This window comes from Propithecus coquereli, unplaced genomic scaffold (assembly GCF_000956105.1).
Source record: "Propithecus coquereli isolate 6110/MARCELLA unplaced genomic scaffold, Pcoq_1.0 Scaffold178, whole genome shotgun sequence".
In the NCBI taxonomy this organism is placed as follows: Eukaryota; Metazoa; Chordata; class Mammalia; order Primates; family Indriidae; genus Propithecus; species Propithecus coquereli.
In genome coordinates this window covers 4,237,087-4,249,889 of record NW_012142523.1, presented here as the reverse complement: position 1 = coordinate 4,249,889, position 12,803 = coordinate 4,237,087, and the positions used below count along the sequence as shown (strand labels likewise).

Genomic DNA, 12,803 nt, shown 5'->3' with positions numbered 1-12,803 from the left:
CTACTAAAATTAGAAAGAAATTAATTGGACAACTAAAAATATACAGGAAAAAATTAGCCGGGCATGGTGGCGCATGCCTGTAGTCCCAGCTACTCAGGAGGCTGAGGCAGGAGGATCACTTGAGCCCAGGAGTATGAGGTTGCTGTGAGCTAGGCCGACGCCATGGCACTCACTCTACCCCGGGCAAAAGAGTGAGACTCTGTCTCAAAAAAAAAAAAAAGGAAAGCCAGATAATCATCTCAATAATGCAAGAAATCCAACTGACAAAGTTCAATACTCAAACATGGTAAAAAAGACTTTCAGCAAATTTTGAGTAGAAGGGAAAGTTCCTCAACCTGATAGAGCCCATCTATGAGAAACCTAAAGTAACATCATACCTAATGCTGCAAGACTATACCCTTTGGCCCTAAGATTTGGAACAAGGCAAAAAAGTCTGTTCTCACTATTAATAGTCAACATTGTACTGAAGATCCTAGCTAGTCCAATAAAACAAGGAAAATAAAAAGAAAGGAAAGAAAGGAAAAGAAGGAAGGGAAGGAAGGGAAGGGAAGGGAAGGGAGGGGAGGGGAGGGAAGGGAGAGAAAGAAAGGAAAAGAAAAGAAAATGGATTCATATTAGAAAGGAAAAAGTAAAACTGCCTTTATTCACAGACATGATTGTCCAGGTAGAAAATCCTAAGGATTTTATTTGAGCAAAGTTATAGGACATAAAGTAAACATACAAAAATCACCTGTATTTCTATATACTAATGAGGAACACCGAAAAATGAAATTAGAAAATAATACTATTTACAACAGCATCAAAATATTTTAAATATTTATGAAATAAATTTAACAGAATATAAGAAGACTTGTAAAATGAACCATATAAAACACTATTGAGAGAAGTTGAAGATGACCTAAATAAAAGGAGAAAGCACCATATTCATGGATTAGATGACTCAAAAGTGCTAAGATGTCAATTTTCTGATCTATGGATTCAAGACAGCCCCAATCAAAATTCCAGCAGGCTTTCTTGTAGAAATTAACACAATGATTCTAAAATTTATGTGGGCATACAAATGACAATTTAGAAAAAGGGGAACAAAGTTGGAGCATTTATCTTCCTGATTTCAAGGCTCTTAAAAAGTTATAGTAATCAAGACAGTTGGTACTAGTATAAAAATAGACATATAAATCAGTGGAACACAAAGGAGAGTTTCTGAAATAGACCTACACATAGATGGTTGATTATTACCAAGGCTGCCAATGTTATTCAATGGAGAAAGGATAGTCTTTTCCAAGAGTAATGCTGGAATAACTGGATATCTACATGCAAAAAAATGAACCTTGACCCTTGCTTCAACTCATACACGAAAATTACCTCAAAATAGATCACAAACATAAAAGGTAAAACTATAAAACTTCTAGAAGAAAATATAAGAGAATAGCTTAAGTACCATGAGTTAGACAAAGACTTTTAGACAAGATATTAAAAGACATGATCCATAAAATAACAAAAATTGATAAACTTTTTCAAAATTAAAATGTCTATTCATCATTAAGAAAATAAAAAAGGAGGTAACAGAATATTCCTTTTTTAAAAATTAGCTCTATTGAGTTATAATTGCATTTAAAAATTTGTAAGTTCTAAGTGTACGATTTGATGGATTACAACAAATGCATTTTGCTCTTATTAAGAACTATTTGATAAAGGAATTATATCCATAGTAAAGAATACTTACAACTCAGTAAGATGAAAACCAACCCAATAAAAAAATGAAGAAATGTGCAACAGATTTGAATAGAAACTTTACCAAAGAAGATACCTGAATAGCAAATATGCATACAAAAAGATGTTCAACATCATTAGTCATTAGGGAAACACAACTAAAGCCACAATGAGATACCACTACACATTCATTAGAATAGTTAAAATGAAAAATTAACAATACAAAGTGTTAGCAAAGTCATGGAAGTCATGGAGCAGACAACTCTCATACACTGTTGGTGGGAATGTGAAATGGTACACTTACTTTGGGAAGAAAACTGTTTAGAAAACTGTTTGGAAAACAGTCTGGCAGCTTTCTTATAAAGTTAAAAATATACATACTATAAAACCCAGCAATCCTATTCCTGGATCTTTTTTCTCAAGAGAAATAAAAACATATGTTCATACAGAGATTTATACTAGAATGTTCATAATATTTTCAATAAATTTTATTCAAAAAAGGCTCAAACTGGAAACAACTCAAATTTCCATCACCTGTTAAACATAAACAGCTGAACAATTGTGTTTGTCCATACAACGAGATGCTACTCAGAAATAAAAATGCATCAACTGAGACATGAAACAACATGGATGAATCTCAAAAACATTATGCTAAGTGAAAGAACCTAGACACAGAAGACTACATATTATATGATTCCATTCATGTGAAATTTTAGAAAAGGCAAAGCAGCACCATTTTCCATCGATCTGCACAACAGATCAGTGGTTGTCAGCAGCTGGAGAGGCTGACCACCAGACGTCATAAGACAACTTTTTGGTACAAGGAAACTGTTTGGGTCTGTGGTGGTAGTCACATACTGTATACATTTGTTGAAGTCCATCAAATCATACAGTTAGAACTTATAAATTTTTAAATGCAATTATAACTCAATACAGCTAATTATTTAATTAAAAAATAAAGCTATTATTCTTTCAACTTTGGTATGGGAAAGCCCTGTCAACATGAAAAACAACCCAGGTCAACTTCACTATTATACTGTACTATATAAAATAGTGAACCTCAGTATTATAATGTAAAAAGTTAAATTTAGAAACTTTTAAAAAAAAGATAAAAAAAGATTACAAAAATCTTTCTAAAATAAAAAAAAAAACCTCAATTATTGAAACAAAAGAAAAAGAAAAAGGAAAAGACCCTGTTGAAAGAAATGTTAATAAGAGATAAGGTTCTTGAGTTCAAGAAACAAAAATAAAAACACAAAGTTGCAAAATAATGTATGGCGCTCCTTGACTCTGGCTGTTACAGAGTTTTGTGAACAGCAGGAACTATTATAATAAATACTGGTAGAATGAATGAAAAAAATTCTAGGAAAATGAAGCTGCTGCTTACTCTTCGTCTGGGCTGGGGGAAGCCATCTCTGTGTCGTCGTCTTGTTCGGGAACGCGCCTGGTTTCCCTGTCCTTTATTAAGTGGGTCAAAGGACTCTATAATAATCAGCAGAAAGCAAAATGTGAGGTAAATAACTCACAAGTTTAAATAAAGACTTAGCTTGGGGAAAGAAATATCAGGTAGTCATCACTATGTCCATTATTTTGTGATAAAGTAAGAATTTCACTTATATAGTTAAGAGAAACCAAGGATATAGTACTTAAATGAAACTTCATTAACAAATCAAGAAAACCAAGAACTTTTGGTTTGACTGGTTACTGTGGGAAAGGTTAAAAAAAATTTTAAAACCAAATTTAATCACTTATAAGAACAATATAGTACAAATTAACACCTACAAACGCAAGGACCATTTTATTACCTCTAACACATTATAACTGCTTAATAATGTCAATTCAGAGTTGTACCAATCTTGTAAAATACTGGACTTTTGGTGGACAGATACTTTGCACAAACCTGATGGAAAATCTGCTTCCAGATCCTGTTCAGTTTCCCCTTTTGAGAATTGCTTCAATTCTGAATCAGCCTCTTGCACAGCATTTGACTTTAAGGCATAATGATTCAGCTCTTCCTCCCAGCTATGTGGAGTAGATACTGCCTCTGATTCAAGATCACCACTGTATGTACTTCCTTGGTCTGAAATATACAGATAACAAACAAGTCCTGAAAATATGATAGTCTCTTGACATGCTCAGAAACCTTCCTAAATCCCTGAATACCAAAAACTAAGATATAGTTTTTGGACCATTACCTAGGCACACTCAAAAATGAAGTAACTCATTCATCAGTCTCACAGAATTGGACTCACATTCTTGGTGAGCACTTTAAAAGCATTATCTCAATCCTTAAAATATTTGAGACAGCTTTTATTACTCTCATTACAAATCAGCACACATCATAGGTATTTGATACCCCTTACAAATAGCTAAAATTAAAAATACTAAATCCAAGGGTATCAATACTTTATGGGTTTCTTTTACTAACAGAGGGTAGTTATTTCTAATAACAAAATATATTTACAACTACAAACCTTTTTCAAATATCTTGGTGTCTAGAAAGAGTTCCTGTTCAGAAGTTTGAGACCCTACAGAGAAAGAAAAGCACATAATAAAACAATTTATAAATATACACAACAAATTATATCTCAAATGAAATGACTGCACTATATATACACTAATCATACAACAGGGTTCTAAGTAAACAGCCTTCATATGCAGAAAGGACAATTCATTAATAAAATTAGGCATTAATGGTGAATTCACTTAGATCACCACTGTTAACAGTGGCTACACTTTAAGTGGCAGTATGAAAGAAATCATGGCAAAAGAGATGTTTACTTTGTTTTTAAACTCTTATTTTATTTTATTTTTTTTTAAGAGACAAGGTCTCACTATGTTGCCCAGGCTGGCCTTGAACTCCTGGCATTTATTTATTCAAAGATTGACAAATCTGCTTTAAATTGCTTTTCCCTCCAAAATATAATAATCTTTATCACTGTATCAAAAGGCCAGTAGACTTAGAATATAAGTACATGAACAATCAGCACATGAACTACACAGAACACAGTTCTATCAATTATAAAATACCTGAAACATAAGAACCTCAAGGATTCAAAATAGTTAAAAAAAAAAAAAAATCTCAAAAAAAATTTATCCAGAAAACACTGCTTCTTTTCCCTAAAATCAAAGAGCCAGATACTCTCAGTTGGAATTCATTTCTCCCTCTTCTGTTTCTAACCCATTTGACTTTATCTATACCACAATGATTACGACTACCTGTCTTTTGAAACTTAGTTTTGAAAGTTTTTGTCTCACTCGATTGTGGGCAAAGGCAAAGTCATAACATTTGTACAGAAGCACTTGATAAATGTTAAATTTTGATATGAATGGAGAGACCAACTTAAAATAAGGTTTATCATCAGGAATTATTTGAATTAAATATAATATCAGAAGTTAGGAAATCAAGGATAGGAACACATTAAACTTTACATATAAATGAGTCAGAATTATGAGATTATACATTAAAGAGCAAAATGACACAACAAACATTAGGATAATAACAAACTTTTACCAGTCCTTCAGAATATATATGATTGTAAATGTTACTGACAACACAATAGAAAAGTTGGTAGCAGTTTTTTAAAATGCTACAGTATTCAGAAAATTATCTAGCATTTATTATGTAAAATCAAAAACCCAGTGGCTACCTTTTTAAAATTCACCACTGAATAAAAGAAAACACTGTTAAGAAAAGAGTAATTTCTTGGGTCATCAGTGATACATGAAAAGGCCTTTGTAAAAATTCACCCACATATTTCAACTGTCTTAAACACCATTTTCTCTATCTCTTCCTGTATCCAAAAATCAAGGAAGTGCTAATTAAGGCTAGAAATCTTTCTAGAATATATATTAGTGATTCTGGTTAATATCATGTACTTTGGAGTCAGACTTGGATTCAAGTTCTGGTTCTATCACTTCCTGACTGCATAATGAGGGCAAGTCTAATATTCTATTTTCCAAATGAGAAACCTGAAGTAAATAGTGTCTCACATCCACCTCATAGGGTTGTTGTGAAATAAAATGAGACGAAGCACATAATACACTTAGGACAATGCCAAGAGTATGGTAAGCACATGTAAATGTTAACTATTGCTATTATCATTACCCCTCACTAATAGTATGAGATTTATATATAGGTTATTTTGAGCCAAATGGTTTTCCATCCTAAGGTTCTATTTACCCTCTACCAGCATGCTGATTGTTATACAACAGGAATTCTTATGTGGGGACCATGGCTTTGAATATAGGGATAAAACTGGAAAATGATCATGAAACTTTGATTTTTCCAGTTATTTTTCTGGAATCATTTAACAACTAAAAACTGTGTTAAATACCAATATTTAGTTTACCTTCATAATAAGGATTAAGAGCTTTCAGAAGTACCAACAAGTTTAATAAACCCTAGAAGCTTGGTATTTAAACATATTGAAGCTTTTAAAAACAACTTGACTTTCTGGTACTTAAAATTACTTGAGTTACCTACAAATTTGCATGTGCTTTTTCTTTCTTTGCATTTAAAGATTATACCAACCTCCCTGGGACAGAGTCTTCTCCTTCTCTTCATCTTCTGCAATCATTTCTGCCATCTCAAGAAGATCAGCTTCAAACGGGTGTGTGGGAAGCTTTTCCTTAATGTCTTCAATACTCTCAGTGACTTTATCTTCATTATCCATTGAGGATGGAATAAGCATGGGGACAGGCATCTGAAAGATCAAGGTAGATGAAAAATTTCTTAGGCAATAGGTTTGTTGCCAAACACATTATTTGTGAGAATGATTTAAGTATTAACATATTAAACAAATTTAAAATATTGCTGATGATTAAAATAGTTTGCTAATTTGTTTTTATAAGATTAGAGCCATTTAAATAAAAACTCGGTAAGTGCTTTTCTGGATACTCAACAATGTCTCTAAATCCTCTAAAAGAATAATTCCATAATACATTTTCCTTTAGTTTTCGTTGTTTTAGCTTATATTTCTCACTTAACATTTTCTCACAACTGTTTCTCTTAAGAATTCAGAACCAGGAAAAAATAAATTTCCAAAAAAAATCCATTTTTTTAAAATAAAAAGTGAGAATAATATAAATTACAGTATTCTTCTTTTCACTCTTGCTAAAATCCAGGATTCTAACATACACGGTTGCTGATCTTTTTCTATTTGCATGCTCTTATTGCATATATAACTTTTTTTAAAAAGCTATACCATAATCTTCTCTAAGAAAGCCGGGTACAAATAATATATATATTTCACATTAAGTAATAATGGTAATATGGTAACAGCCAACCAGAATTAGGAATATTTTACTAACAAGTGAAAAGTTTCTTTACAGAGCTATAAAATTTTAGTGGAGGAAAATGCATGTTAAATTAGCCTTAATCTCTAAATAACTACTCACTGGAACTGGAATTCCAAATGGGACCGGAGCATACTGAGTGTAAAGATGAAGGGGTATAGGCACAAACACTGGAACGGGAACTGGTACCACAATAATTTGGGGTTGGCTTGGAGTGTCTTCTAATCAAAAAAAAAAAAAAAACACAAAAAACAGAGGGTTAGAAACATTTTAATCAAATTTCAAAAAACAAAAAAAGTTTATGGAAATTTATGGTTCAAAGTAAGTGGAACCTATTATATTAATACTAGGAGTTCTTACAAAGGAGAAATAACTAATGTAGCAAAAAAGAGGCTTGAGTATGGCTCTGACAAAAAATCGGGTAACATAATAAACATCAGTGATGTAAGAATAAAATCAATGCAGGATATAATTTGGATGGATGATTAGAAAGGACTGAAACATTGATCTTAGGAGAGGTATGGAAAACTACTAAGATGAACAAGTAAGATATGCTTAAGAAGAGACTGAATAGGTAGAGGGGCCAATTTTATGAGGCTATGATGCCCATTTTAAAATCCTTTGTAGTAGACTGAGAAGCTTTTGAAGATTTGTTAGCACAGAGTAAAGTGATGAAAATGTCATCAAAAAAGGTTGATTTGGCAGCTATTTTAGCATGGAATGAAAAATATATCAACTGTTAAAGTAGGAAACAATTACAATATGCAGAGCTAAGATGATGGGGGTCTATTCTAGGTAATGATGTAGGTTATACCTACAAAAAAGAAATATATATATAGCAGGTGTTCTAAGTATTAAAAAGATAAATAGAATATGGGGGAAAAAAACTTGGGAGAAAGCGGGAAGATGGAGGATTCATTCTATTATTTAACAAATACAAATAGTCCCTGACTTAATGATGGTTCGACTTAAATGATGGTGCAGAAGCGACATGCATTCAGTAGAAATTGTACTTCAGTACAGTATTCAATAAATTACATGAGATAGTCAACACTATATTATAAAATAGGATTTGTGTTGGATTATTTTGCCCAACTGCAGGCTCATCTAAGTGTTCCAAGCATGTTTAAAATAAGCTAAGCTATGATGTTCCATAGGTTAGGCATATTAAATGCATTCTCAAGTTATGATATTTTCAACTTATGATGGGTATGCTATCCTACGTCAAGGAGCATCTGTATCTATAGAGTCCTTTCTATATGCCAGAAAATATGCTAGGTGATTGCAAAATCATTAATGTAGGAGAAAAGTAATGCTAGCGACGACAAGAGAAAAGCTGACAATTTGACTAGGGTTAGAGGTAGGAAAATAACATGGGATTAATTTTACCAAAATATAGTGGATGTTAAAAAAATGTTACTTGGTTAGAGATGTCTGATAACCAAACTACATAATACTAAATAAATTACTATTGACACAACAAAAAGAAAAACTAAGTCATCTATAGCCTTGCTATTTCTATGTGGTCCATGGAAGAGCAGCACTAACTTTACAAGCCTATAAGAAATGCAAAATCTCAGGCCCCACTGAGTAAGAACCTACTTAATAAAATTCCTATTCATGTGCATATCAATGTTTAAGAAGCACTGGCCTACAGGATAACACTGCAGATCTAAAAATGAAGGATTTCTTTCTAGTTTAAAAATTCTAGGACTTTTGGATGCCAGCATGAGGGGGCTACATAGACCCATTCCTTAGTGAAACAGGCAAAGTGGGTGAAAACTATTTAAAAAACCAACCATTTAAATTCTTGGGAAATTATCCTAAAGGCATACAGCAAATAAAGAAACATTTACTCAAGAAAATCTATTCAAATTTGGTAAGAATAGTGAGAGTCTTGTGACATTTCAGCCACCACCTGATCCATCCTCCCAGCTCAGCTCAACATGACAGAAGCTCCACTTTGAGTGGCTTGGCCAGGAAGAATAGGCTTCTCTCCCCTTAGCTCCTTATCAAGGGTAACCATATCTCACCAAGAGGTGGGTAGGCCACCAGCAGTTCTCATCCCTTCCAATTCAAAGTTGAAAAGGCTAAATTCCTGGTATGTGTGCACAAGAGGTCAGGGACTCCCCTCTACCCACCTCCCACCCATTGCATGGAGACTTTACCTGAGGAATGGCAGGCTAAGAATCCTGAGGTCCTGATCACCCTAACCCCAGCCCACTTGTAAGGCAGAAGTTCCAAGATAGGAGAGGCACGCTAAGAACACCAGAGACTACCACCCTGCCCAGCATCCAGACATGTGGCTCAGAGATTCTATCTGAGAGGCAGTTCATAAGAAAAGAAAGCTCTGAAGCTCTCCTCAAAGTAACTGCCTTTATTTGAAACAGAGTGTAGAGTAGCTCAAACCTAAGGGCACTCTGGAAAACAACAGAGCCACTTAAGAGCCTGTCCATATAATTACAAAGTTTAGGCTTATTCCATAACATTACACTTGTCATTAATAAGGGAATTAAATGAAGTGTTCAGAGTATGGTATCATCAATTAACTTCCTTCTCTTTGACTAATTTGTTAAGTCTTAGATGGGGAAAATACCTAACTCACAGGGATGTCATCAGTACTAAATTGGGTAATATATACAAATAACCAAACATATCACCTAGGAAACAGTGAATACTCAACGTAAGCAAATCCCATATTCCTTTCCACTAAGAAACAAAAAATAAAGAAAGATCAAGGAACATACCTGTCTGACATTCTTTGTTTTGGGTATGTGGTTTGCAAGAGGTGGCTTTAGTCTGTGTGATAGGTTTGCATAATAAAGCTTTGTTCTTCAAAAGCCTTGGAGGTTGGGAAGGTGGCAGTTTCAGGGCATCTGTTTGTGTACTTGCCTAATAAAAAGAAATTAGAAATCAAAGAGATTTTTAAAATCTTATTAATTATAAGAAATATAATTTAAAAATAAATACCATACTGGAATAATGTGGGAGACATAACAAGTATTCAACTAAATGTGTGAGAAATATAATATTCCTGAAATATTAATAGCAATGGAGTATTTTAATAACTATGTATTACTCTGAATGCATCTGATTACTATTTATGTTTACCAAGAAAAATGCTATTTCTATTGTGACATATTGTTTGATCAATAACAATGTTGGCCAAGTTTAAAATGAAACTCTTGGCTGGATGAGGTGGCTCATGCCTGTAATCCTAGCACTCTGGGAGGCTGAGATGGGAGGATTGCTTGAAGCCAGGAGTTCAAGATCAGTCTGAGCAAGAGTGAGACTCCATCTTTTCAAAAAATAGAAAACTTAGTTGGAGGTGGTGGTGCATGCCTATAGTCCTAGCTACTTGGGAGGCTGAGGCAGGAGGATCGCTTGAGCCCAGGAGTTTGAGGCTGCAGTGAGCTATGATGGCACTCTAGAGCCTGGGCAACAGAGCTTATTCCCCCCTGCCCTGCCAAAAATAAATAAACAAAATAAAATAAAACGAGAACTCTTATTTCTTGATTAAGTCTTAAGAGAACTTAGTTCCAAGATAACTAGCAATAACAGAATCACTTATGATCATTTAAGTAACTTGAATAAAGATGATGTGAAAATTATCTTAAAGACCAGGAAACACTTTAGAAATGCCACTGTTCCAATCATAAGTATTTCTCATTATTTACTTTCTTCTTTCAAGAGACAAAGAAGAAAATATTAATGAGTTAAAAAACAAAGGGAGGAGTAGTTTTTATAATCTGCACTGGGCAGGGGGATAATTTACATTTTATAAATATTTTATTTATAATCTGAGCATATTACAGAACATCCAAAAAAGTCTTCTATGTCTAAATTCTGTACAACTTACTTTAATTCTGTACAATTTTAAAAAAAATCTTTAGTAACTACATAAAAAGAACAAACATTCACAGAAATTACATACATAAAAGATCTATTTAAATAACCAGAAAATCCTATTCCTGAAGAAAGATTAAATGAGTTCATAAAATTGTATATAGTAAACAATAAAAGTGGACAAATTAACTCAGACATTCATACTGCACAAATATGAAAAATAAATAGTGACAATACCAATAAAAATAATAAAACTTACATCCCCAATGATTTTCGCTGTTACTGTTGGAACTGCACCTTGATATAAATTAAAACATATATTTAGGATATTTTACAATTATTTAAACATTAGCATTAAAAGCTGATTATCAGTCCACAAACACAAAGCCTCATATTAAGAACAAGTATTATCTTAATTTAATTCAATGAAAGAGACTAGTAATACTAAAATATGAGAAAAAGAGATACAGAACTTGTGAAAACACTATTCAATGCCATAGCAGCCTGCAGTGCACCACCAGTCCTATTATGAATGTGTCAAACATAAGAAAATAAAAACTGATGGAAAAAAGTTAGAGAACCACTGTATTCAACTCACAAAGGCTAACTAAATGCTTTCAAATCAAGCCATACCTTGTAAGACACTGTTAGAATTCACCGTGGGCTGAGCAGCAGGAGCACTTGCCAATGATACTACATTAGCTATAACTGGGGTTGAATCTTTTCTCAGAGATGGGGGCCCTGCTGAAGCAGCTTGAGCGATGGAAACACTTGCTGATTAGAATAAACAAAAATAAGGAAACCTCATGTAATTTATATGCACATACACAGAAATCAACATCTTAAGGAAGTTAAACAATGCTTTCAGATTTGAGTACTTTCTGTTGGAGCAAAGGTCGCTTCAGGATTACCTGGGGTTTTCTATTTTTTTAAATCAGTGAAACTTGAAAGTCTTCCATTACTTCATCTTTGCATAAAAATGCAAACAAATAGTCCCACTTAAAAACCAACAACAAAAATCCCCAAAGGTAGAATCCCAGTGAAGAACACAGGGTAGATTTAATGGACATTTGAAGCCTAATGTATTCCTTAAATCTTACCTTCATATAAAAAGGATTCTTTAAAGTTTCTGGAGTAGGCTCTTATAGATCTTGCTTCTATTTGTAAAAAGACCACACTTAAAAGTATTCTAGCTTTTAGGATGGTACTACTTTTATTTTTAAACCATAAAGTTTCTGAGATTAAATCGCCTACCTACGCATATGGGATATTTAAAAGGCTATGTGATTTAGACTTCATGTCCTTTGTTATTATAAGTAGTCTCAGTCTTTTATAAGGGAGCCAATTACAACCAATTACAAAACGTTAACTGTTATCCTTTCCCATAAAGTTCTTACAGAGTTTATTTGATTCAATATGCTCAAGAGAAACCTAAAAACTCATTGTTACATGGCTTTAATCTTAGGTGTTCAATTACAAAGGATCTAAATGTTAATGCCATTTGAACAAAAGGAAATTGATGTTTCATAAAATTACTGACAATTGTTTACAGTTTCTGATGTGTAGAACAGTAGTCAGATTTCCTGGTATTGACAAAAGACTCCGTTCTTTACTTAAGTTTAATTTTACCTGTACTGTTTTGTGAAGGTGCGTCACACACACTTTGCTGATTACAGAACATCAAGATACAAAGTAGGTTACAAAAATGTTTCATTTCCCCTCGCCATTTCAAGGACTCATTGAGTTTACCCTGTCGCTTACAACCATCACATTTGGCCATCTGAGAAAGAAAAAAAATATAGTAAAGGAGTGAGAAACAAATTATCTGTGGTCTGACAGAGTAAAAACAAGACACACAAAACAAATGAGGATATTAACTTAGAATTTAAATCATAAAATTGAAGGTTGACTATCTTAAAATGATACTTATCTATTAACGATTTTATATT

The 12,803-nt window shown here is 33.2% G+C and overlaps 1 protein-coding gene across 1 annotated transcript in view; it reads right to left on the bottom strand.

The window, feature by feature from the left end:
• The window catches only part of ZMYM4 (zinc finger, MYM-type 4), a 149,739-nt gene that overhangs the window by 22,547 nt on the left and 114,389 nt on the right, over nt 1-12,803 (bottom strand). The window contains exons 15-23 of the mRNA XM_012642282.1: nt 12,484-12,634; nt 11,488-11,628; nt 11,114-11,151; nt 9,756-9,900; nt 7,111-7,229; nt 6,245-6,416; nt 4,185-4,238; nt 3,611-3,790; nt 3,098-3,192 (exon numbers count right to left, since the gene is read on the bottom strand). Of these exons, the coding sequence (XP_012497736.1) occupies nt 3,098-3,192; nt 3,611-3,790; nt 4,185-4,238; nt 6,245-6,416; nt 7,111-7,229; nt 9,756-9,900; nt 11,114-11,151; nt 11,488-11,628; nt 12,484-12,634 (1,095 nt within the window). The remainder of the gene's footprint in view (nt 1-3,097; nt 3,193-3,610; nt 3,791-4,184; nt 4,239-6,244; nt 6,417-7,110; nt 7,230-9,755; nt 9,901-11,113; nt 11,152-11,487; nt 11,629-12,483; nt 12,635-12,803) is intronic.